General features: G+C 35.9%; 1 protein-coding gene across 1 annotated transcript in view; it reads left to right on the top strand.

The window, feature by feature from the left end:
• Positions 1–27,551, top strand: part of ROR1 (receptor tyrosine kinase like orphan receptor 1) — a 181,505-nt gene that overhangs the window by 129,593 nt on the left and 24,361 nt on the right. The window contains exons 3-4 of the mRNA XM_032218486.1: positions 13,753–14,040; positions 16,023–16,053. Coding sequence (XP_032074377.1) covers positions 13,753–14,040; positions 16,023–16,053 — 319 coding nt within the window. The remainder of the gene's footprint in view (positions 1–13,752; positions 14,041–16,022; positions 16,054–27,551) is intronic.

Below are 27,551 nucleotides of genomic sequence, written 5' to 3'. Positions count from 1 at the left end.
GTGAGTCCCGCCCCCACTCATGTGGCTTGGCACCTTCAGGATACCGCTGGGAGTGGGAGCAGAACTAACTTTCTAACTGGAAAACACAGTAGATAAATGATGATAGCTAGATATAGATGGTTGGTAGGTAAGTGGATGGGTGGGCCGGGTGGGTGGGGGGAGGGAGGGAGAGAGAGAGAGAGAGTGGCGCTCTGTCCGGCTGGAGAGGGGGGTTGCCAGGCGGCTGCTCTCTTGCGAGCGGGTTCCCGAAGAACCTGGCTCCAAAATAATAAGCCAAGGCCATATTTCGGGGATCAAAAGCAAATAAGATCCTGTCTTATTTTTGGGGAAACACTTTATCTAAAATCTCTACATGGAAAATACTGTTATATTCTCAGTCACAACTAAGCTAATATTCCAGTTGGGAACACATTGCTGACTGGCCTGAAATTATAGAGCTTTGAGAGGATTCCTTGTCATTTTCATTGATTTATTTCAGTCAGATGAAATGTTTCCCTCTTTTAGAGATGGAAGAGCTTTGTCATTCTCTCAGGAGCAACCAAATCTGTAGGTTAGTGCTCTTACTTGCAGCAGATTTAATCACAGCAATGCCAATATCAATAATTGGTAGCAATTGTTCTTATTTTTCCTTTTATTTATTTTGCATTAGCCTTCTCACTTATTTTTTTACCTCTATGATTTCTGTAAATCCTTTCGTAGGAGATTATTGCATTGAAGTTATAAAATATGGCCAAGGCAGTGGTTCTCAACTGTAGCAATTGCAGGATGTGTGATCTTCAGCATGCTGGTGGCAGAATTCTGGGAGCTGAAGTCCACATATCTCAAAGTTGCCAATGTTGAGAAATACTGGCCTTGGGATAGTGATTGTCAGAAAATCTTGCCAATGCTCTTGAATGTTACAACCTACTTAAGCTAGAGCCTTTATTGTGGAGTATTTCTACAAATTATCCCCAACTTTGAGAAGGGATTTTTCCAGAGTCTATTTTGTTCTGTACTGTTGCTGAGTAGATTTCAAGAGATTTCTTACAATTATAGACTTTGACATTTGTGGATCTAGGGAGGTAGAAACTGACGCCCATGTTATTTGATAGTATCTTTTTTTATATGATATTCATTTGTTTGTTCGTTCGTTCATTTACTCATTCATTCATTCATTCACTCGTTTGTTTGATTTTTATAGACACCCAACTCAACCAAGTGACTTTCGGCAGCTTATAATTCTAGAATGCTAAAATAATTAACACAATTTACAAAACATTAAAACAATAAAAACTTCCATAAAATAAATAAGTACAAACATGCATACTTAATGAACTATCAGTAAAGACAAATAACAGGTTTCTTAACCTGTTCCAAGTCTGGGTACATAGATAAGTTTTTTAAAATTATGTGAAAAGCCAACAGGATTGGGACCATTCTAATCTCTGAGGGAATAAATATTCTGTAAGGGAAGGGTAGAACATGCTTGTTTTCTAGTTTCTGCCACTTGATGTGTTTTGGCTGATGTATCTGCAGAATGCCCAATCTGTTGGATCAGATTGGATGGGTAGAAATTTTTGGAAAAAGATGGTTCCTCAGGTAACTTGACCCCAAGCTATCCCAAGACATGATTAGCTTCCTCAGTTATTTTTGAATTTGAAAATTTATACACATGACCTTTGAAGGGATGTTAACCACTTACATCTCAGGTAGCAAAATACCTCAACTGAGCCCACACAATTGAGCAGTTTTGATTTAGCTGGGCTGTTTTATTGTTCTATGATAATTTTCTTGGTAACAGTTTTTCATAGTAATTTGTTTTCTTCTCTTGTAATGCTGATCAGTGATTATAATAAAGATGATTCAATTTGATTTGGCTCAAATTATTTTTTTATGACCTGTTTAACAAAAACAAAAAAGGAAAAATAAAATGAAATGATAAAACACAGTACAATACAATGCAATAAAATAAAATACTGTGCAATACAATGTAATAAAATGAAATGAAATGAAATAATAAAATAAAAGTGTCCTGATTGGAAGGATCTGATTCTTATTGCATTCTCAAACCAATGGAGAATAGCAAGCTTATACTCTTGTACGTAGATCACATTATGTAAACTCTGGATGCCCTTTTGTATAAAAGATTTGGCAACTGTTTTTCCTACTTCGATCAACAGTTTATGTTTTGTGAAACTTTGAAAAAAAGAGCAAAAACTTTTCAAACTACATACATATTAGTTCCTTTATTTAGTGCTGGAATTCCACTCATGACACAGTTTGAGAGCAGCTTTTCATACAAGGGTCTCCAAATTGAACTGCGTCTCAAAATTTTCATTCATTCATATATACATACACTATTTTGCCAAAAGTATTTGCTCACCTGCCTTTACTCCCATATGAACTTACTGTAAGTGACATCCCATTCCTAATCCATAGGGTTCAATATAACGTCGGTCCACCCTTTGCAGCTATAACAGTTTCAATTCTTCGGGGAAGCTGTCCACAAGGTTTAAGAGTGTGTTTATGGGAATTTTTGACCATTCTTCCAGAAGCGCATTTGTGAGGTCACACATTGATGTTAGACGAGTTTACGTGGCCTACCACTTCATAGCTGAGGGGCTGTTGTTCCCATACACTTCCACGTTCTTATAATACAGCTAACAGTTGACTGTAGAATATTTAGGAGCGAGGAAATTTCACGACTGGATTTGTTGCACTGGTGGCATCCTATCACAGTTCCACGCTGGAATTCACTGAGCTCCTGAGAGCGACCCATTCTTTCATAAATGTTTGTAAAAACAGTCTGCATGTCTAGGTACTTGATTTTATACACCTGTGGCCATGGAAGTGATTGGAACACCTGATTCTGATTATTTGGATGGGTGAGCGAATACTTTTGGCAATATAGTGTACATACATACCAGTGGTGGGTTTCAAAATTTTTTAGAACCTCTTCTGTAGGTGTGGCCTGCTTTGTGGGAGTGGCTTGCCAGCCATGTGACTGGGTAGGAGTGGCTTGCCAGCCATGTGACTGGGTGGGCATGGCCAACTTGTAAAACGCTCTTGCTTAGCAACCAAAATGTTGGCTCAGAAATTCTGGCATTTGAAGCACGCAAGTCTTAAAGCTGTCAAGTTACAAGACCCTTGCACCCCTAACCCTTTAGAAAAAAAAACCCAGGGGTGTTCAAACTTGACAGCTTTAAGACTTGTGGACTTCACCTCCCAGAATTCCTCCTCTCGCTCTTCATCTTGATGATGTGGGCGAGGGGAGGGAACTGGAACTGGTTCTAAACGGCACTGTAGATTTGTGGAACCACTTCTATAGAAGAGGTTAGAACTGGCAGGAACCACATACATACATGAAAATTTTGAGACACACACACGTGTGTGTGTGTGTGTAATTAAAATCATTGATACATTTGGTGGAAGAAGGTTGAATTACAGTTTTTATATTCATGCACAGTTTATTTATTTATTTTTGTTTATTTGGAATATTCTGTAAATTAGGAGGCTGTTAAGGGACTAGCATTTTTTTTTAAATCTATCTGTGGGATCCCATGAGTAGCTGAGGAACTAAATTACTGTGACTTTGAAAAAAAATTTAGTTACAGGACATTGGTTCTTTTTGTTTGCTTTTCAGCTGATAGTGTATGAGCTTGTCTTTGAGAATTTATATTTTTTCAACTGTGGATTCCTGAGTAATATAGGTGTGAAATGTGAAGGTCGTAGAACAAAAGTCATTAAAGTCACTAGGCTGCTAAAGTGTTTCAGAAAATGTGCAATTTATTTTGGATTTTGCTTGGTTCCTCCTACCACCTTTGTTTAAACTCCAGTGAAGATAATGAATGTCTGATCATTATACACAAGGTAGTGATATATAATAATCTTTTCATGGCTCATCCAGTTTTCTGGCTTTAGTTGAAAGATTAATAGATCAGTAGGCCAAGGGACACATTTTATTGTACATTTCTGTTCCAGATATCCTGACATTTTTGGTTTAAAAAATGGACCTTTAAAAGGCAAAGTAAGGGCTAATAAGAAGCAGAACATAAAGTGACTGACTAACTGCATATCTTTGACTTCACAACATTTATCTTTAACAAACAGATATCCATATACAAACAGACATACACACACACATTTGCCTACAGAATTTTTTGTACATGACTGTTTATATTATATGTTTATTTCAGTGATATCAAAATCCATGTTTTTATTCACTGGTTTACAAAAAGATACATTTTTGGGTTATTTCTTCCAAATACTTTTTGTAGTAAATAAAATAAGAATTACTGTATAGTGATGTCTGATATTTCACCCATTTTTCTGGATAATAGTTTATTTTTTCTCTTCATGTTTTTCCACAAATATTTCAAACTGCATGAATTGTAAATAACACTTTAAAAATTATTCTTTATAAACAATTTGGCCTCCTACTTAATCAAGAATATAATATTAAATAAAGAAAATTCCATTTTCTACTCAGTAACTTTCACTGTTTCAAAGCTTTGGAAATTTTTAAAAAAATCAGAAAATAAACTGGTTGAAAATAAAAGCAAAACATAAGTAGATAGAGAAAATTGGCCAGACAGAAGGAAAAGGATATGTTATAGTAACAGAAAATAACATTTGCTTTAAGAATGTAAGTCTCCTTTGAATTGAATTTTCCTGGATACATCAGGTAGTTCTTAATTTCTAGAAGCTTCAAATATTTTAATCTAGTCTTTAATTACTTAATATCTTCTAGTTTCTAGGAGAAAATGAATGTTCACCTCCATTCTCTCTATTAACGTCTTAGATGGCAAGGGAACACAGGCTCTGCTTGGAGTTTACCTAATGCAACTATATGAAATCATATGGGTGACCTGGATATACTGTACCCTATTTGGCCCTTGAAGTAACAATGAAAACTAGAAGAAAGAAAGGCTAACCTTAGCAGTCAGCCAGAGAAATTTGTCTAGAAAAAAGCTGAGGGGGAAAAAAGAAATGTTGTCTATCCTTAGAATTAAGAGAAGGAATTGTTTAAGAAGTTGACTGTAAGAATATGCAGATCGCCCTTATAAAATTCATAAAAGGAACATTGTTACTCATTTGAATCCCCTCAATTGGTTATTACCTTATTGTTATTTCTGGGTATAATGCCTGAAAACTAATCACTTTTCTCTCTGTAGTTCATTTGTGCTACATGAAAAATCCTGTCTTATGCTTGGGAATAAACTGAAATTCAGGCCACGTATCTATATATAAATTAGTACGAAGGGACTTCTCTTTGTGTAATGCATCATCATGCTCAATATCACCCTCTTCCCCTCACCCCACATATACTGTACATCTTTCCAGAGCAGATTTGAGAAACTGAAGAAAGAAGAGAAACCTGTTTACCCTTGCAGATCCTATTCCATTCTTGGAATTGGGCCATCCAAATACATCATTGGATGCAGCCCCTGCAAGCACAGCAATTTGGACAGAAACACTTTTTATTAAGTCTGATGCAATGTTAACAATCTGGGTGCTCTTAGACCAGTTCTGCATACACAATTAAATACAATTAAGCAAGAGCCTGTTTGATCTCTTGATAGCTTTTCATTTCATACACCTTAGCTTTAAGGCTGAATGATATAATGCTACTTTGTTTTAATGTTAGGTGCTATAATTGTGCCATTTAAAAAAAAACCTACGATTTTACTTGTTAAAACATTAAAATTGAAATTCAGTCCAAAAGTTACTGCCTGCGTTGTTAATTCCCTACAGCTGATATAATTGTGCATTAACCACAACAATGGCTGTAATACACAATGATGTCACACAAGAAATACTGCCTGGCTTCGAATGTATATTCACTTATCTGATCAGCACAGCAGCCTTGACATAAAAATGAATTATTTTTCCGTAAATACATTCAGTGACTACCTTTAAGAATTTGGCCTGTATGAACTATTAAAATACTTTTTACATTGTATTACTCTTTCAGTATAGATCACATATCTTGGAGTCTGATTTGATTGCTTTTAATTTTCCAATCTTGGCAGATAATTTTTTTACAGCATTTGTATTCTGCCTATGAGCACAGTCATAGGGTCATAGAATATATAGAAGTAGTAACGTATGCTTTTAAGATTTCTTGCCCATCATCCACATTGAAAAGTTGGAATCCGAAGCTTGTCGATATAGTGGCTTGGTTGATTGTATAAATGGTGAGATAAATAAATAAACAACAATCGTCAGATACAGTATAGATGGGATGCACCATTTGGCATCATATTTACATTTGATAAGCAAAGGTACCGCCTCAACTCTGTATGGAAAGCCCGAGATTTTTATTATAATATATTGAAGGCCGGACACCCTGCACCATCTGGACCCAGAGAAAGACCACAAGAAAGACAGGATAGACAGCAAACTTCACAACCATCAGACAAGATGGAGCATCTTTCTTCTCTAGAAGCGCAAGGTGCTATGGAACCAAGACCTAGCCGCATGACTACTAGACGTATGGAGAAACAAGCTAAAAAGCAACAGCATCAACAATCATCGGCCATCGATCAAGGCTCTACAACAACAAATCTGGAAGCAATGGGAGGAGCTAGACCTAAGGTTAAACAGGCCGTGCAGGAAGCTCTAAAAATGCTTCAACCAACCAAAAATGACAACTAAGATTTTAACATGGAATGTCAATGGACTGAACTCTCCACAGAAGAGGAAGAAAATATTTCATTATCTCAAACAGTTTAAGAACGATGTAATTTGTTTGCAAGAAACTCATATCAAGTCAACTGATCAAAAATATTTGATCAACTCAAAACTTGGTCAACATTTTGCAGCTTCTGCTATGGAAAAGAAGAATGGTATAGTTGTATACTTAAGAAAAGATATGAAAGCTGAATTAATAGAAGCAGATCCCTTCGGAAGATATATTGCTTTAGACTTAATCTTAGAAGGGAAAAAGACATTACTTTTGGGAATTTATGCTCCCAATCAACAGCAAGATAGATTCTATAGAAATCTTCATGCTAAATTAGTACAGTGGGACTATAGTTCCTGTATACTATTGGGTGACTGGAATGGAGTGATAGACACTAAGAGAGATAAGAAGATTTCCCGCCTAAATACCAAGATGCGAGCAAAGTTACCCAAATCTTTCTTTGACATTATGGATGATTTTGAATTAAGAGATATTTGGCGAGAAAGAAATGCAGAGGAATATGACTTCACTTTCTTCTCGGACAGGCATCAATCCTTTCAAGGATTGATTTTATCCTAACCACTAACGATTTGCTTTCTAGGGTCAAGAAAACAAAGATTGCAGTTAGGGTCCTTTCTGACCATAATCCAGTTTGGATGGAGTTGGGAAGGGTAGTGCAGGCAAGAAGGTCTTGGAGATTGAATGAAAACTTATTTAGATATGAAAAGTATATTAATGATTGTAAAAAATTACTATCTGAATATTTTGTTTTGAATATGAATAAGGGTACATCTATGGAATTTGTATGGGACGCAAGCAAAGCGTATATGAGAGGAGTTTTGATGAATATAAATAAAACACATAGAAATAAGCAAGGGTTAAAACGAACAGAATTGGAAGAGGAAATTAAGAGAAAAGAGCTGGAGTTAACAATGAACCCAGACGATACAAAGGTTAAGGAAGCTATTAACATATTAAAATCTCAATTTGACATGTTGATCTCTGACCAGGTGGCTACTAATCTATTATATGCAAAACACAATACTTTTTGTAATGCAAACAAACCTGGCAGATGGTTAGCTTATCAGATTAGGAAAAAAAGGAAAACTCGAAATATATCTAAACTGTTTTACAGAGGGAAGGAGGTGTTTCAACAGGAAGAGATTCAAAAGGCTTTCTGGGAATTTTTTACAGAACTGTATAAAGGGGATAAAATTAATGGTTTAGACATAGACAAATATTTAGACAAAGAGAAAATACCTTCAGTTAGAGAAGAACACAGGCAAAAATTGAATCAACCAATAACCTCGGGGGAAATCCTGCAGGTAATTAAGCAATTAAAGTTAGGGAAAGCACCAGGTACAGATGGCTTGACAGCGGTTTACTATAAAAACTTACAGTTAGAAATGGTAGAACCTCTTAGAGAATTATTTAATATGATTCAAACGGAAGGTAAAGTCCCTCCATCTTGGAAGACAGCGTTTATATCTTTGATACCCAAAGAAGAACAAGATACTACTCAACCCAAAAATTATAGACCTATTTCATTACTGAATGTAGATTATAAAATTTTTACTAAAATATTAGCAAATAGGTTAATGTTGGTCATTCAACAATTGATACATACGGACCAAACAGGTTTTATACAAGGGAGACAGATGAAAAGTAATGTTAGATTAATTATTAATGCATTAGAATATTTGGGAAAGAACAACCAGATCCCTGCTGCGTTTATATTTTTGGATGCTGAGAAGGCCTTTGATCGAGTTAACTGGCAATTTCTGTTGAAGATACTGCAAAAAATGCAGATAGGAGATAATTTCCTACAGTCAATTAAAGCAATATACCAACAGCAAACAGCACAAATTATAGTCAATGGAAGTCTAACAGACTCTTTTCAAATTGGAAAAGGTACAAGACAGGGCTGTCCTTTGTCCCCATTATTGTTTATTATAACTTTGGAAGTATTGTTGAATAAAATACGGGGCTTGGATGGTTTAAAAGGGATCAAGATTAGGCAGCAAGAATATAGAGTCCGCGCTTTTGCGGATGATTTGGTCATAATATTGGAACAACCGCAGGAATCTAGTATGGTTTTAATGAATATGATTAATCAATATGGTCAAGTGTCGGGCTTTAAAATAAACTTAGGAAAAACCAAAATATTAGCTATAAATATGAATATTAAACAAAAGGAAGAATTAGGAGTGATGCTAGGATGTGAGGTAGTTAAAAAAGTTAAATATCTTGGAGTTAACATTTTAACTTCAAATGGGAAATTATATAAGCATAATTATGAACCACTTTGGCATAGCATACAGACAGAGATGAAAAAATGGGAGAAATTGCACTTATCCTTGCTGGGTAGGATAGCGGCAGTGAAAATGAACATTTTACCAAAATTTTTATTTCTCTTCCAAATGTTACCTATACTTAAAAAAGATGCGAACCTTTTAGAATGGCAGAAGGGTATCAACAAATTTGTGTGGGCAGGAAAGAAGCCGAGGGTAAAGATGAAAATAATGCAAGATGTACGTGAGAGAGGAGGATTGAAACTACCTAATTTAAAAATATATTATGATGCAGTGGTATTATCTGTAATTAGTGACTGGATTCACTTAACCAATGATAGAATATTGAACATTGAGGGACACGATCTGGTATTTGGTTGGCATGCTTACCTGTTATTCAACAAAAAATTGGATAAGAACTTTAAAAGTCATATTTTAAGAAATGCTTTATTGCGGGTCTGGAAGAAATATCAATATAAATTAAATGACAAGATACCCATGTGGGCAATTCCTAGACACGCAATTGAAAATATGAATACAGCACAAAAACAGGACAGAATTACCTACAGACAGCTTCTTACCTCGGAAAGGGGGGTATTACAATTAAAATCTTTAGAGGTATTAAAAGAGGAGAAGGTAGTTCAAACATGGTTCCAGTATGGGCAATTACAGGCTAGGTGGAAAATAGATCAAAAAATTGGTTTTATTCAAGTTGAGGATAATTTGTTTAAACAAATAAGAGATCAAAGCTTAATGCATATAAAGAGGATATATAATGTATTAATACAGATGGATTCGGAAACAGAATTAGTTAAAGATTGTATGATAAAATGGGCTCAAAATATTGAGGAACCAATAATGTTGGATACATGGGAAAGAATCTGGGTAAGAAATGTGAAATTTACACAAGCTCAAAATCTGAGAGAAAATTTTTACAAGATGTTCTATAGATGGCATTTAGATCCTAAAAAGTTGGCTTCTATGTATCCGAATGTACAGCCTAAATGTTGGAGATGTGGTTCTCTCGATGCTACATATTATCATATATGGTGGACCTGCCAAAAGGTTAAAGCATTTTGGATAAAAATATGGTGGGTCATGCAAAATGTTTTTAAAAGAAGGATAAAGTTTAGTCCTCAGTTATTTTTACTAGGTATATGTACTGACTTTACAGTGGTAGAGACCAATTTGACTCTGCACCTGATAACTGCAGCAAGACTGTTGGTGGCGCAATATTGGAAGAAGGAAGACTTGCCTACAATTCAAGAATGGACATTGAAAGTAACAAACTTAGCTGAAATGGCTAAAATATCGGCATATCTCAAAGATCATTCAAATGAGAGATATAAACGAGACTGGAAAAAATGGATTGACTATATACAAAATAAATACGGGACTAAGAAATTCCAGTTAGCCTATGCTTAAGATCAGAAATGATTTAAATTGTTTAAAGTTAGTTCAGTAAGAAGAAGCTAAGGTCAATCTAGAAGGTCATTAATTTCTTTATTTCTTTTTTCTCAATAGATTTTAGACTGTGTTAGTTAAAATTCTATACCGTGTACGGGTTCTGGGAAGTCGGCGGGGGGGAAGGAGGAGGGGGGGTGGGGGGGTGGAGGGAGGGAGGGGTACACACACAAAAAAAAATTGTACTTCAATGTTTTAATGATTGACAAATGATGACATATTTGTGTTTTTTTTTAAAGAAAAATAAAAAAGTTCTGTTAAAAAAAAAAAAATAAAAATAAAAAAAAAATAAATAAATAAACAACAAATAAATAAAATAAAATAAACTTAGGCATGAAGTTTGATTTCCAATTTTGAACCAGTTGCTAATGAAACGCTTCATTAGAAAGATATGGAGAGCAAAGTTAATAGTGAAAGTCTAAATATAAAAATTATTCCTAGAAAAATGTATTTATAGGACTGTCTTCCTAATTTCTTCCTAAGTTCAGCATAGGTATGTATTATATATATATATAAAGTCACAACCCCCGGTATGCCCAAATATGGGAGGAAGTTCACTGCTTCCATTCTCTGTCCATCGGCTCGTCACAAGAGACCATCCAGACAGAAACCCAATATTTTTACTGTTGCCTTTGTTACATTTGTGTTGTATTTGTGCTGATAAAGTCTCCCTTTATTTATTTATCAGCACAAATACAACACACATATATAATGTATTTTGCATATAAAATTAAAACTGCATTCATTCCATCACACTCACATACACAATATACAAACAAATAAAGTTGCCGTAATACACCGATTTAGTATTTAGGTATAATAATTTGTGTCTCCAGTTTGTACTCTTAAACTCCTGAAGGTAACTTATAATCTTCAGTATTTACATTGGCACCCAGTCAAAAGACAGAAATATATTTAAGACTTGAGTTTTCCATATATTATCTCAAGTAATTTAAAAGTTCATTACGGTCCATCCACTAGGCCTGCTACAATCAAGGTCTGTCAGCAGAGTTCAGTGACTACAATTAAGCATTAAAAAGAACACTTTAAGGGTTAATATTTGACATTCAGAGTTAAAGACTAGGAGCAAATTGTTTTAACAAATTAAAAAATGCATTTGGCTGTTACTATATATGGTCTAAAGTGTTTTTTTTTAATATTAAAAAGTTATATAAATCTATTTTTGGTAAAGAGCAAGCCTCAAAAGATGGATGATGTTTATATAAACTGAAGGCTAACTCTGATTTATAGTTACTACCCTTAAATCCACTGAGATAAGGAAGGTAATGGGAATTTTTCAGTAGAAAAATATATAAATTGAGATTGGATTTAATTTTGCAACTTATTTTCAAAGCTGGCGTCCTTAGCTATTTTGGGTAAATTGATTTTATTGTTATTCTAGAATTGTAAAGTCTAATAGTACCTACATGGCAGTATTATACTCTTCATAATATAGGCTTATCTTAATAATGCCCTTAATAGAGCAAGGTTTCCAATAGGAACATCTGCACGTCAAGTCAAAATTTGGAAAAAAATCCTGTATCTGCATCTTTTAACAATAAGTGTGTTGCAAACAGCCAATATTCAATCACCATGAATGTCAAATTAAGTCTCTATTAACTAGACCCAAAGCAGTCATACTTAGCCCTTTTCATACACAATTGCCAGAAACTGAAAAATACCATTAAAATGATTTTTTTTAAAATTCTTTACTGTGAAAAAAAGCAAGTTTTTTGCCATCTTACTTACTCCCCTTACGTTCCAGTAATGGTTATCCCATGAGCCTTTGGGTTGCTGTTAATGTCGGCTGGATGGCAAAAGCTTTTGGGGAGAGATTGGTTAAGGAGAGGCAGCAAAGCTGCTAATGGTGCAGAATAAACTGCAGTGTAAATGTGGGCCTATGTAGGACCTCATGAATTATTGTAAATTAAAATGTTGCTAGAGACAAGTGACTTATTTTGAAGCACACCAGCTTACTTTTTATAGGAAGGAAACTGAAGGAAAAAGTTAAAAGGTTGACCAGAAAATCAGATATATTACTTTCAATTAATCAACACAGCTACTATACGTCAATAACTCCCATGGCACTCTGTAGATCCACTCTCCAAAGCCTTTAATCAGCTACAGCGTCCCTGATAATGGGAATGCTCTGAGCCTTTGAGAAGCTGCTTCCTGGCTTTGAAGAACAGATCTAAAATGAGGACCTTCACTGGAATGATTGGCAGGAGCCAATGTTAAGTATACCTTGTGTGTGCTTTGGTTCTTTTAAAGTTGCATGTATAGGGCTATGTTTTTATAGTCGTATGGTAAGCAAAGAAAACTAATACATATAGAGAGAGGCCCATCACAGAATTGCTTTCAAGATAAACAGTGTTACCTTGAACCAGAAAAGGAATTAGAAATAGCAAAGGAAATAAATGAATGGCACAAGAAGAAAAGTTGCAGCATCCCACCAGCTAGGAAGTACATGCAGTATATCAGCACATATTCAGGATGCAGAAAACCTGATATTTATCCTCTTATAACCTAAAACATCCAAGTCACCATCTCTACCGTGTAATCCATTTCCACATAGTACAGAAAACAAATTAATCTGAATCTCTGAATTATCAACTATCATTTGTTAAACATGGGTTTCTATGGAAATTGTAACATGCAATCTGGTTTATGCTATATTTGCTACTGATTTTTTTTAATTTGAAGAATTCAATGAAAAATGCTTGTTTACAGTTAGTCCTACCGGCCACAATTGAGTCCAAAATTTCTGTTGTTAAGTGAGATATTTGTTAAGTGAGTTTTGCCCCATTTTATGACCCTTCTTGCCACAGTTCTGCATTTGATAAGTTAGTAACCCGGTTGTTAAGTGAATCCGGCTTCCCCATTGACTTTGCTTGTGAAACGTTTGCAAAAGGTGATCATGTGACCTTGGGACACTGCAGTGGTCAAGAATATGAATCAGTTTCTAAACATCAGAATTTTGATCACATGACCACAGGGATGCTAGAAGGATCATAACTAAAAAATGGTCATGAGTCACTTTTTTCAGTACTATTGTAACTTTGAACTGTCACCAAATGAACCGCTGTAAGTCGAAGACTACCTGTATTTAGAATTATTTCCATTTTTCCCCAGTTAAAACTATAATGAAGTCTCTGTTTTATATATGCTTTAGTAAAATGGTGATCTTCTCTTTTATAAGTTCCTTTATGGTTTATTGTTAGATTTATGTTGCAACAGATCTTTAGTTGCTTTATAGAGACAATAATTCTTGCGAATAATATGCAGAGACGTGTAGTTGCCTCAGCTAACTCCTTTTCTTTGTGCTCTTGGCAGATTATTTCTTAACGCTTGATGAGCCAATGAACAATATCACCACTACTCTGGGTCAGACCGCAGAACTGCATTGTAAGGTTTCTGGTAATCCTTCTCCGACGGTGCGTTGGTTGAAAAATGATGCTCCTGTTGTGCAAGAACCCAGGAGGATATCCTTTCGTGCCACAAGTTATGGGTCCCGATTACGAATAAAAAACCTTGATACAACAGACACCGGTTATTTTCAGTGTGTGGCGACAAATGGCAGGAAAACAGTCTCTACAACGGGGGTGTTGTTTGTGAAATTTGGTAAGAAGCTGGTGCTACTACGCATGGAAAGATTGGTTTTAACACACATTGCCTAGTTCTGTGGGCGTTAATGTAATTTTTTGGTTGAGAAAGGTGAATAAATCAGAGATTTCTCTGTCCCATCTTCACCAAAACAGACTTTCTTTTGAGAATAACAATATGGTTCTTTGTTCAAATTGCTAATTTTCAGATAACACCTTTAGCCAAACATTTTAATACTCCCATTTGATTTGATTTGATTTGATTAACTTTGTATGCCGCCCTATTCCCGAGAGACTCAGGGCAGCTAATAATAAAAAGGGAGGGGATACAAAAAATAAAATAAAAAACAGCAATTTAAAATTCTACAACAGCCATAACCTCGAATGGGGCTGGATAGTTCAACAGCCCCAGGCCTGCCGGAACAGCCAGGTCTTAACTGCTTTGCGGAAGGCCGGAAGGGTAGTAAGGGTCGGAGCAGCCACAGAGAAAGGCCCTCCCCCGAGGAGTCACCAGCCGACATTGGCCAGCAGATGGAATTCGGAGGAGGCGTAGCCTGTGGGATCTGATAGGTCTTTGGGAGGTGACTGGCAGGAGGCGGTCTCTCAAGTACCCAGGTCCGATACCATGTAGGGCTTTAAAAGTAATATAAATTTTGCAATATAAATATGTTCTAATATGAAATGAATAATCATTTTTAAATGATCCGTAAGGGAAGAAGGGACAGTTTTATTATGAAGGGCCAAAATGAACATGATGGAGTATATTTAACTGAAAGGGAAACAAAGGTGCTTTTTTAAAATTCATGTTAAAATGGAAGTATGATATTCATTGAGAAAGGCTGATTTCCAGCTTGGAGACAAGATTTTCATAAGCGTTTGTTTGCATAGTGGAATGGTTAAACACGTTGCCATTGTGATTCTTCATAGCCCCAGTCTCCTATAATTTAATATTTTAAATAACAAAAACATGTGCCTTCAATGGGAAAACTAAAACATGGAAATAGATATGAAAGCCAAAGAAAATTATGAGGTGAAAACAAGGACCCTTTCCTCAAATGTTGTCACCTAATGAGCTGTGGAATGTGAATCTTCCCCATTAATGCCCTGGGCCTTTGGAATTGCTTCTCACCTGAGATCCAGAAGTGGAATACCCGTTTTGTGTTCCAGAAAGCTATAAAGACATGACTTTTCCTCAAGCTTTGGCCTAGAACGGCGGTCCGCAGAAAAATCTTTCCATTTTTTATTTTGCACTAAATCAGGGATCCTCAAACTATGGCCCGCCGAAGCAATTACTCCCGCTCGCTGACGGGTCCTTCAGGCACTTAGCTCACTGCCTGTTTAGTAGCTCCAGCCCTTCCTTCCCTCCCTCTCTCCCTGGGAGTCCAGGCACTTCAGTGAGTGGTGCATGAAACTTCGGCCAGGCTCCTCAAAAGACAGAGTTCGCAGGGGGCTGATCTAGTGCCTGGCCTGGCTACAAGACAAACATTCATTCTTGGCTGTATTTGAGATTCCTAGCTGCAATGGACAGCAAACCTAGGGTTGACCCTGGGTGGTTCTCTCCTCTAACAGGCAGCAAAGCTAAGTGCCGTCACTAATTCATATTAGTGATCCACGGGAATTAAATTTAAAATTATGAATTTAGTAGTCCCTGAGGTCCAAAAGGTTGGTGACCCCCGGCCTAGGATACTGGGTTTACATTATGGGTTGTTCTGATGTCCTGACTGGGAGGTTAGGATGTGTTTTTATATAGTGTTTTTAATTGGTTGCTATGAACTTCCCAGGATGCAGTACAATTTATTTAAGTTCCTTAAATAAGCAAAAAAAATGATCCGATGATCTCTTAAGGTAGAGGATTGTGTATAAGGTCATAATGTGTTATAATAATTGCTTTCACTTTAGAAATTTAGATAATAAAATAACATAGTAGTTGAAGGAAATGAATTTTCTTTTCTATGACAGTGCATCTTACACTTTTTTCTCTCCCAAACCTCATTTCTCTAGGTCCACCTCCAACAGCAAGCCCAGGAACATCGTGAGTTCATTAATAATTATATTAACTAATTAATAGCATACTTTAAATCAATATTTAAAAGAATAATTGTTCAAAAAATATAAATGGTATTCTAAATTAGAAATATATTACTATTGAATGTATGTAAATTGAATGCAATACAGTTTTATTTCTTTTTATTTCTTTTATCTATATTTCTTGTAGGAACTAGGTTTATTTATTTTTTCAAAATTACAGATGTACATAGACCTAAAGGTACCCTACAAAGAATTCTGTAGTCATTCTCACTTAAGGAAAAGATCTCATGTCTTCTTATTTGAACCAGGCAACTTCTCCATTTCCATAATTCCTCATAAATGCTTTCCTCTTAGAAAGTTAGCACTTCTATCACAAAAGGACTCGGTCAAAAGTGATAGACTGAGGATTTTGTCATTAAACAGGATAGGCAAAGCAAAGATCTTGCCTCAAATCCCCAGTGGGAATAGGCTGGCTAATAAAGCACTACTTTGAATGGTTTGAAGATCCCTCTGCTGGTTATAAAGCTAACAAATTAAATAATTGGGCTAGGTGTATTGACTGATTTGTAGTTCAAGGTCTCAAATTAGCAAGACAAGGTTTATATATATATATACTACTCATAAAGAAAACTTTCTAGAAATATTTGCCCCTAACTATACTCTTGTTTTATAGCTCATATTTATATCTATTTTGAACCAGTAAGATTTTTTTTTAGCTTCAAAGGACTTTTTTTTTGCTGTTTCTTCATTCTTGAAGAAAAGATTTCAAAGGGAGACTTTAACATGATAATTGTTTTCTCTAAGTTTGGATTTCATTCTACTAAAGGTGTTAATTAATTCAGCAACAACAGGATGTTTGTGTTATCAGCAACACTGGTTTGTTATTAGTCATTTACAATTTAATTTAAGTACCACAATCTATCCTTGTGTGCTATACCACCTTCTCATCTTGCTATTTTTGTTTTTCCAAACATATATGTTTGTGTGTGTTTATGCATGGCCACTTATGTGCATGCTAAAAAGTTCATGTAAAGTCTAAGAAAGCAAAGATTTCTGTAAAATATGATATAGTTCTTAAAATATAAATCTGATATCAACTATTATAATAATGCAATACATAACTTATTATAAACTAAAATAGAATATAATTGTGTATCAATAAAGTCCATTTTTGCATATCTTACTATTTGTTTCTCTAGCATAGTTGATGTTGGCTAAATATTTTATTAGTACTGAAGCCAATAGAAGAAGTCAGGAAATGAACTAATTGCATTAAATTATAAATTAAATATTACCTACATTTAGATAACACATAGTACAGAGATCTGGGAGAAAAATAGATCAGACTGTCACACAACACACAAAAGACAGAAACGAGGTCTGGAGGATAGTTATGTGATAATGTGTTAGATCATGCATACATGATCCCCTTTTCATTAGTAATATGAACTCATTTTTATAGATATTTTTTATTTAGAATAACTTTATTGTCACTTTAATTATACACTAATTTGCATACATTAAAATGAAATGTTGTTGTATACAACTCTCAAAGGGTCACTACCTGCAATATACACTACATAAAAATGACAAAAATATAAATAAATAAATAAATAAATATGCATATACCATATTTTTCAGAGTATAAGACGCACCTTTTTCCTTCAAAAAAAAAGGCTGAAAATCTGGGTGCATCTTATGCACTGAATACAGCATTTTTTGCCTCCTGAAGCCCCGCCCCTTCACCAAAATGGCCGTGCAAAGCCTGTAGAGGGCTTTCAGAGAGCTCCTGGGGGCTGAGGAGGACTGAAATGAGTGAAAAACAGGCCGTTTTTTGCTCAATTTTGCCCCCCCCCCCCGCCCCTAGGAGTAATCTATAAGCCTCCTAAAGACTATGCATGCAATTTTTTTGGCAAAAAACGGGCCCATTTTCACAAATAATGGGCTGTTTTTTGCTCGTTTTGGAGGGGACACCCCCCAGGAGCACTCTGCAAGCCCCCTAAAGGCTATTGATGCCTTTTGGGGAGGAAAAACCAGGCCCGTTTTTGTGAAAAACGGGCTGTTTTGGGGAGGTTTAGCAATAGCAATAGCAGTTAGACTTAGGGCTTTCAGCATATCGCTCCCACAGTCTGGGTCCTCATTTCACCCACCTCGGAAGGATGGAAGGCTGAGTCAACCCTGAGCCGGTGAGATTTGAACCGCTGAACTGCTGAACTAGCAGTCAGCTGAAGAGGCCTGCAGTACTGCACTCTACCCACTGCGCCACCTCGGCTCTTCGCAGGTTTGCAGAGTGCAAAAACTTTTTTTTTTTAAATTTGCCTCTTCAAAATCTTGGTGCGTCTTATATTCCAGTGCATCTTATAGTCCAAAAAATACATATATTAATTTTTATTCTACCACCTAATCTCACCTAAGCAATTCTGGGCATGACCACTGTTGAAAACATAAGAATTAAAAGAAAATAAAGATACATACTTATAAAAACTGAGATAGCATTTTTTACCGTAGAAAATGCTTTACACTTCTGAATGCATTTTGCTATTGTTTCCCTGCCGTAGTACACTTTCCTAATTGTACTTTCACTTTTTGATGCACTAACATTTGAATATTTATTTATAATACCAGGGACATTGGGCAATTAGAGTAGTTTATATAGGATTGGTTGAAATTTAGGATTACTCTGTACATTTTCCAGACTGATTTTGTATTTCTTTTCTATAAAGCAGTATTGTATGTATTTCTTACTTTCAGAAGTAAGAAAGAAATGACTGAAGCCTTTTTGTGATTCCTCCAGCATGATAAAACCTTCTTCAATAGTAAATAATTATTGGGTATCTGTTGGAATCTGAGATAATTTCCATGATCCATTGACCAGCCTAGTACTCTTCTAATGACCTCAGAACTGTGTTACTTTCTTAATTTTAATCTGCTCGGCTGCTGCTGTGACAGATAGGCAGTCAGAGGAGAGATAGAACAGTCTGCTGCAAGACATGACAGATTAGATTCCGAAAGATAAGAGTTCATAGGAGGGGAGAAAATACTTTTATCCTGGGAAAATGTTGAAGTGTTAGCAGTTTCTATCATGATGTCATTCCCCCCCCCCCTTTCTGCACATCTTATCTCATAAGCCCAGATTTGTTGGGGCACTTACATTCGCATATATTAGGAGTTTCTGAAGGAGTTTTCATTGAAGTAGCTGAGAGCAAAAAAACCATAATTCAACACGATCTTTTGATATTAAATAAGTGTGAAGCGCATTTTGCCTTTTAATGCAAACCTTGTTTTTGTTGTGTCATGTTCTATAATGCTCCATCCCTGTATAAAAATTCTTGAAAGCATTTCTTTTGGGGGAAAAAAAATACCAGACATTAGAATACTTCTATACAGTTGAAAGCAGGCGTTCTATTTGATCTTGTATTAACATATGCAATTTAGTGCAGGATTTTGAAGTATGATAATTAAAAATCTGAACTTTGCATAAGGTAATCTCCAGCTGAGATTTCAGTTGGTGTTTTTAGACAGAATTCCATTTTCAGCTTTATGGCTCAATGTGGGAACGTAGGGAGACTTCAAAGGATGGAGAGAATGGGGCCATGCCTATAGCCCTTGCCCCATTTGTCTCTAACCTCCGTGCATTCAGACAGGAAATTTGAAGAAGAGTGGTATCATATGTTCTGTGCTCAAAGAAAGCAGGATGCCCTTTGTCCTGTTTGAAGTTCTTCCTATGACTCCAGCACGAAATGGTCTTGTACCCTAAAGCCAACCCAAAAGGTAGAACCTCAACATGTTATTCTGATTTTTCCTATGTGATTGTTGATAATTTATTTGTTTGTCTGTTTATTAAGTTTAGATGCCGCCCATCTCACTATGAAGTGGCTCTGGGCAGCTTACAGTTCCATAAATAACATTTTAAAGAACAATTCAAAGGTTAAGAACATTAAAATATTAGGCACTGAAAGTAAAACATTAAAATTAACAATACAGCAGATAAAAGAACCAATACATAAATGGGGTGGAGTTGGGATCTTCTCCTAATCTGCTAGCCACTTCCAAAATGAAAGTTCCCCATCAGGGTCCCAAGCAAGAGATAGATTTTCAGACCCTTTTCAAAGGCCAAGAGGTGGGGCAGGTCGCACCTTGAGAGGCACACTACTCCAAATATTATGTTTTAGGCTCTTGTGCAAATCCAAAGCCTGTGTCACTCTTATCTCTCCAAAATGACTTTTTTGTAGAATTCACCATAATAGCCATGCATTATCACTGGCTACTTTTATCTTACAAAATTTCTTTATCAGAAGAACTCCTTATGAATGAAAAATATTTTTTTTCAGACTTTGTGAATTCTTTGAAAGTATAATCTCAATAATATCATGTAGCTTATATTGTTTTAAGTGATTTTAAATTAAATTGCATATAGAAACAGTCAAATTGATAAATATTTAAACAACACAGTCCAAGTAAGAGACAAGGCACAAAAAGGCAAAACTTGCTTAGTGTTCCAAAATGCTGTATACTAATCCATATGAATCCATATGATATGACTGTACAATGAAGCATTTTTTAAAAATTGAAATCTAACAATTACGTGCTTCTTTATACGGAGGGGAAAAGAAATCTGGATTTAATCTGCATTTTCAAGAAAACTAATGTGTCCTAACTACCACTTGCCAAAAATATCAACCTACATAAATCCTCTCTCTCTCTCTCTCGCTCTCTCTCTCTCGCTCTCGCTCTCGCTCTCTTGCTCCCTCTCCCTCTCTCTCTCATTTATCTATCTATCTATCTATCTATCTATCTATCTATCTATCTATCTATCTATCTATCTATCTATCTATCTCTTCTTAATTAGAACCATTTAAATGTTTTTTTAAAAGCTGCTTGTACAATGGGAATTTGCTTTGCACCTGCTACGACTAATTTTTTTCGATAAAATGCTTAGGTTTTACGCAACTATTTCGCAAACAAAATAGAGTTGTTCATTTATTCTAGAACCCATGGATTTTGAGAGCATCTACAAAGATCTAATAATAATTTATTTTTATCTTCAACTTCAAAGTACAAAAATTACGTGTCTTGAATATATTGCGCCAGACTTTGAAAAGTCCATTTGCCCTCCCTTGGCAGCAGGAATGATATACTCACAGTTTCCACTGTCCAAGCTTCTGGCTTTCTTAGCTACCTCCTGAGTTGTGAAATCTATGTCTCATTAGATGAACAGAACAACTTTCCAGAAGGAAACACCCCAACTGCTCAATTTCCTGTCCTTCCTCCATATTATTAATAGCATTCACCCCAGCAAGTCTACATGTTAAATGTTTGGATCAGTTCTGCCAAATTCAAAGCAGTCTGGCATTTTGGGCTTGTTATCATTATGCAGTTTTTCAGCAGTTTCCTTATTCAGATATAAATGTGAAAGAAAGTTAAAATATCCTCTCTCTTTTTAAATAGCTTCCAAGGCCTCAACAGAAATCTCAGTAAGTGATTTTCTTTGTTTCATTCTGAAGTGGGAAAAGATAAATGACTGGTTTGCTTCTTCTTTATTACAAATGTCAAATATACAATTTTAGGATTTCCTCAAAGTGTTATTGTAACAGGGTTGCTGCAGATCTCAGGTTTTCAAAGATCTTAGCTTCATTTCCTTAAAAGAAATGAAAAATCTAACCTTTCACCTTCCTTCTGTGTGTCAATCAGCCGAGGGTTATGGTGATTCTTGTGTGGCAATTCAAGATGTGTGCATAAAGATCTGATTTCAAGGTTCTGAGATATACGCCATTCAGAAAGAAGAACAAGATAATCTGAGGTTGTAACATTAAGACAAACTTAGGTTTCCATTCAGTATTATCCATTGTGTTTGGCAAACAAGACTTAATAAAAGACACAGTAGTAAGACCTCAGGCACTAATGTTCCCTTTCATGAGCTGCAAATCCATATAATTTAACATCACAAATGTGTAAAATATATTACAATCAAGAAAGAAACCGAAATAAATGCCCCATTGGCTTATCATACTGACTTAGAATTCAGTTAGTTTGAGGCATACTTTGTGCTTCTCATTAAAATATCAAACTCTTAAAAAGTTTTATTGTTACAAAAAGATAGTTTGGTGATTAGAGTGATCACCAGACCATACTCAAAAGAGAACCTGCCAAAAAAAAATCCTTGCAATAATTGTATGCTCCCTGTGTGCCTTCCTTTTTGACCGGCTGACTAAAAGAAGCATGCCTGTTCCCTGATGAGTGAAGAGGAATCTGCAAGATGAGATAGACAGGGAAAAATGAATTGCGGCTCTATTTGTCAGAAGGTTTATGCATAACACTTGATGGCAATTAGAAAGCCTGTGCATGCGATTGTCTATTATTGCAAATGGTCCTGGGGTGGCAAAAGGCATGCCCATTGTTGCACTGTAAGTATAATGAGCAAGATTAGGTCTCTTAAGACCAACCAAATGTAACAGAAGTTGTGGAAATAAACCATTTGGCAAATCCTTGCTTTTCAGTCCTTTCCCCAGGGAAAAGCAAAATAAAAACTCTTCACTAATTCATTAACAGAAGTAGATCTTTAACAATTCTCCTGCCATAAAGTTTCCTATCAGAGACTAAGCTAAACACTAGCCCTTAAATGCTGTGTTAAAATCAATAGAACTGGTATCTGGTATCTGTATTTATACTGTTGATTCATTTAGTTAGTTAGTTAGTTAGTTAGTTTGTTTGTTTGTTTGTTTGTTTGTTTGTTTGTTTATTAGTTTTGTTTGCCGCCCACTCCCGAAGGACTCCGGGAGGCTTACAATAGAAAGGGAAGGGGGATAAATAAGACAATACAAAATTTAAAATACAACAACATTCACAATTAAAGTGGGGCTGGATAGTTCAACAGCCCCAGGCCTGCCGGAACAGCCAGGACTTAGTAGCTTTATGGAAGGCCAGGAGGGTAGTAAGGGTCCGGATCTCAATGGGGAGGTCGTTCCAGAGGGCCGGAGCTGCAACAGAGAAGGCCCTTCCCTGGGGGGGTCGCCAGATATTTTGTAGTATAAATTCACGTGACTCGCTCCACGCAGACTTCATGGCATGAGCCAGGTTATTTGTGGGCCCAATTCTCACCACCCTGCTTACAGAAGGGGAATGTTTCAGGTCCAGTCTCTTAGGGAATGCCAACTGGTGGACTTTGGAAACAGGCCAACAGCAGGCCTGTTGCAAAACCTGTGGTCTGGAACATCAAAGCACCTGAAATCTAGCTGGCCCCCAACTCAGCTAGCATTCTGGAATGCCTTTTTTCTTGTGCATAGGGATTGGGAGGTTGATGGAGCCCAAGACATGACTGCCATTGTTATGGCTATTGTGATCCTTAATATATGTAGTAGTCATAATTATAATTGTTTTGTTTAATTTAAACTTCAAGTCACTACAAGTAAAATTGGAAGATGGGCAGAATGTTAGAGCCAGTTTGGTCTTGTGGTTAAAGCATCAGGCTAGAAAGCAGGAAACCATGAGTTCAAATGCTGCCTTAGCCATGAAAGCCAGCTGGGTGACTTTGGGCCAGTCACTCTCTAACCTACCTGACAGCCTAATCTATCCCACAGGGTATTGTTGTGGGGAAACCAGGAGGAAGAAGGTGTGGGTTATTTATAAAAATCATAAAAGCGGATACAAACAAATGAGAAATATAAATAAATCTATTCAAACAAACAACCATGCAGATTTTTCTCCACTGTTATGTAGTGAAATTAGTCATTCTAGCCAAATTACTCAGAATTGGCTAGATTGTTGAAGAAATCAAGAGCAAATATTTAAAAAATGCCAAACAGAAGAAAGGACACTAGTGTTGTAGGAAAAAAAACAATTAAATTCAAGTGTCCAGATTTTGAGAGAAACTTGGTTTCATTTCAGTTGCTTCATGTTGTTATTTATGACAATGACACACATCACAAAAATATCTTAGGGAAAAACAGGTAGGAGTTCAAAAGGATAGGCAAACAGAGACTGATTAGGAATGACAATTCCTATTTTGAGCTACTCGGTTGTCACTAAACTCAGAGGAGAGGTTATTCACATGATCCTCTAAACGATATCATAAGCAGTAGAGAAGTGGTCTTGGCTGGCCACTCACCAAAGGGATCTCAGCCAAGGAAGAGAAGGCTAGACACATTGCTGCACTAATTTACTAGAGTATGACCTGTGTTAATTCATGGGTTTTACTTTGAATTGAATGGATGGTAAATATGTGACAATAATAGAGCCAAAAAATTTAATGTTGAGCATTTTCCAAGCAAGTACCCAGCCTTCTGGGTCCCAATATTCGAGTAAAAATTTACCTTGGGAGAGATTAGCAATGAATATCCCTCACTTAACATACCACAGTTGGAGAAGTTATGTGTCCTGCCAAACTCTAAGCCAATAAGAAGATCTAGATTTGGGTTAGAACTTTTTGGAGAAATCTCCCAATCATTTGGTGATGTCCCAAATTGGTGTGAACCTGATTCAGGCTGAACTTGAATACCAAAGTAAATGCATTATAATAGTTAGTTTGGGATTTAGATCAAATATACAAGTAACAACAAGACCTAGCTTGGCAGTCAAAGGTCTCCCATGGGTGTGGTAAAAAAAATTCAATATGGTTGTCGCAGTGGTGCAATAAAGTTCTGCTCATTTTTAATGATTTTTTAAAATTAACTGATCATTTCTTGGACTGTATCAATACTAATAAGCTTTCTAAATTGCAAGGAAAAATAATTCCACTTTAATTAATTAATTAGACCTGCGCTTTAAATAAAACAGCAAAATTTTGGCACTAGAGTTAGAGAGAGAATACTTTAGAAAGTAAATTCTATCAAAAAGGAAATTTGAAAGAATGTATTGCTTTGAGAAAAGAAGATAGATTGCAGAAAGTACAATAAGACTGAAAGCATCTGGAAGGATGTCACACAGAAGGAAGACTTTCCCCCTACTATTAGTTCCAAGATTAGGTTGTAGTATAATAGATTTAAGTGTACAGAGGTAGATTTTGATTGAATGTTACAAAAATGTTACTAGCACTAAAAGTCATTTTGACAGCAGAATCCATTCCTGAAGGCAGTTACAAATTTCTTGCTGGCTGTGTACAAACAGAGGCAGATATCCATCTGTCAGGAAAGATTTAATTACGATTGATTGATTGATTGATTGATTGATTGATTGGTGCTCTGAGTAAGGGATTGGAGTCATCGCCTAAATGGTCCTTTCATGATTATGTGAAGCTGTAATTAGATGCCTTCTATCCAGGAAGTTAGTTGTTCTTCCTATTCTGCCAAGAAAAGACAGTAGATATGAAAGAAGATGTCAATTTACATTGCAAGACTTCAGCTAAAGTGTTTTTAGGACTCAGTTCCATTGTGGCAAATTTGAACAAAACAATGTTAGCTCACGGTATTATGATTTAATATCAAAAATCCAATGAAACCATATACTTTCCCAAACCCAAATAATAGGACATTTATTTCCCCATGGAGAAATGCTTTAACTTATCCTTTGGAATCTGTACATGGTTGAAAAGTATATTTTATATGCTGGCTACCAGAAACCAAAAACAATAGTTCCTAGAGAACAAAAGCTTTCTGTCTTAGTGCAGGGTGACTTTTTAGTATAATGTGAACATTTTATATATATATATATATATATATAAAAAAAACCTTGTGATGAAGATGGCTTGAAACTCAATATGCAACCAGTAAGACCAGAAACTTTTATTGCATTCAGCGGAAGAAAGCACATTGTAAGCTATGGGGCCCAGACCATTTCCATTTAAAGCTAACAAAGCTACCCATTGTTGTAAAGAAGTGTCAATCTTGCAGACTTCAACTTAAACAAGTTTACCTTGTGCTTTGCCGATCTTTGGAGTAGCCAGTGGCCTCAATCCTTGGGAATGTGTTTATTCAGTCTAGTAAAAACATTAAAAAGGGGGATAAATCTCCGGTGACCTGAACTGCATTTCACTGCTGCCATAAACCATAGGACACTTAGAAAGGACTTTTAGAGGTAAAGATAATATCGCTTCTATAGCCTATGCGTATGTTATGAACTTGAGTGGTAGTTGCAGAGGTCAGTTGCAGCTTACATTACTTCATCACAAAATCATTAAGGGTGTGGAAGAAAGGTGGTAAGGTGGTAAGGTGTAACATCATTTATTCATGTAATTCAGGCCATGCACAGTACCACAGCATTAGCTGAGTAGCAAAGCTGGAGAAATACAACTGTAAAAATTCCTGCCACATTTTAAACTGCTATAAAAAGGCATTAAACACCAACTTCACAATGAGACAGAGCTACTAATTTTGTGAATAGCATGGTTTCTATTGTGTAAAGAAAAAAACAGATTTGTACCTTTTTCGTCAACTAAGGTAAAGATTCCCCTCGCACATATGTGCTAGTCGTTCCCGACTCTAAGGGGCAGTGCTCATCTCTGCACCGCCCTCTAGAGTCAGGAAGCCAAAGAGCCAGCGCTGTCTGAAGACGTTTCTATGGTCATGTGGCCAGCATGACTAAATGCCAAAGGCGCATGGAACGCTGTTACCTTCCCACCAAAGTTTGTTCCTATTTTTCTACTTGCATTTTTACATGCTTTCGAACTGCTAGGTTGGCAGAGGTTTCGTCAACTAAATCTCTTGCAAATGTTTTTTTATTCTTTGCACTTTTTATTGGCAAATTACTCAAACATTGCTCATATTCAGGGTCATGTCATTATTTCAAAAGGCTTTGAAAAGAGGAGGTGGAGGTGAGCAGTTTTCTTACACTCCAATCATGCTATTGAAACACTTCTGAAGTTCGGAAGAGACTTACAAGAGAACCAAAGGTGGAAAATGGATAAACACTGAGATAACCATGTATACTTAATTGGTCTGGATTTGAACTTAATCTCCCAGTATGAAAATGAGGAAAAACAATATCATCTGAAAATGTTATTGCATTTGTATTAATTTTAGTACATTGGTGAGGTATCATTCCTTTGCTATGACAGCAGGCTGCTTCTGATCATACTAATATCAAATCTAACTGTCCAGTAACAGAAACAGCATTATAGAAACAGCTGCATATGTTTTGATTCACATTAAAACATTGCTCATAAATTTAACATAGCTTCATTGTTTGATAGCAGACGGACATATTTTTAGAAATAATACTTGGCTGAGGCTACAGTAGATTTTTTTAAAATGCCTTTGTAAAATACATGTTTTCTATTACCAAGCCACGATAAGAGTTTCTCGTGATGTAAACCAGCTTTCTTGCTGGTCCTAGACTCAAGCTTTTAGGCATGATAAAGTGCAATGGTATAAGTATGTTATAGCAAAGTTTATTAAAACAAGATTTTCTTAAAGAGACAGCTTCCTTAAATATATCTGTAATCTCCAATAATAATTTTTCCAGGGGTAGTCTAGATTAATAAAATAATTAATACACCTAGGTTTTCTATAGCAATTAACATTAAAAAAATAATTCTTGTTATGCAACCTTTAATCTAAGAGCAATCACCTT

Source organism: Thamnophis elegans, chromosome 5, assembly GCF_009769535.1.
Source record: "Thamnophis elegans isolate rThaEle1 chromosome 5, rThaEle1.pri, whole genome shotgun sequence".
Taxonomy (NCBI): domain Eukaryota; kingdom Metazoa; phylum Chordata; class Lepidosauria; order Squamata; family Colubridae; genus Thamnophis; species Thamnophis elegans.
The sequence above is the reverse complement of the archived record's forward strand: the minus strand, read 5'-3'. Positions and strand labels throughout refer to the sequence as shown.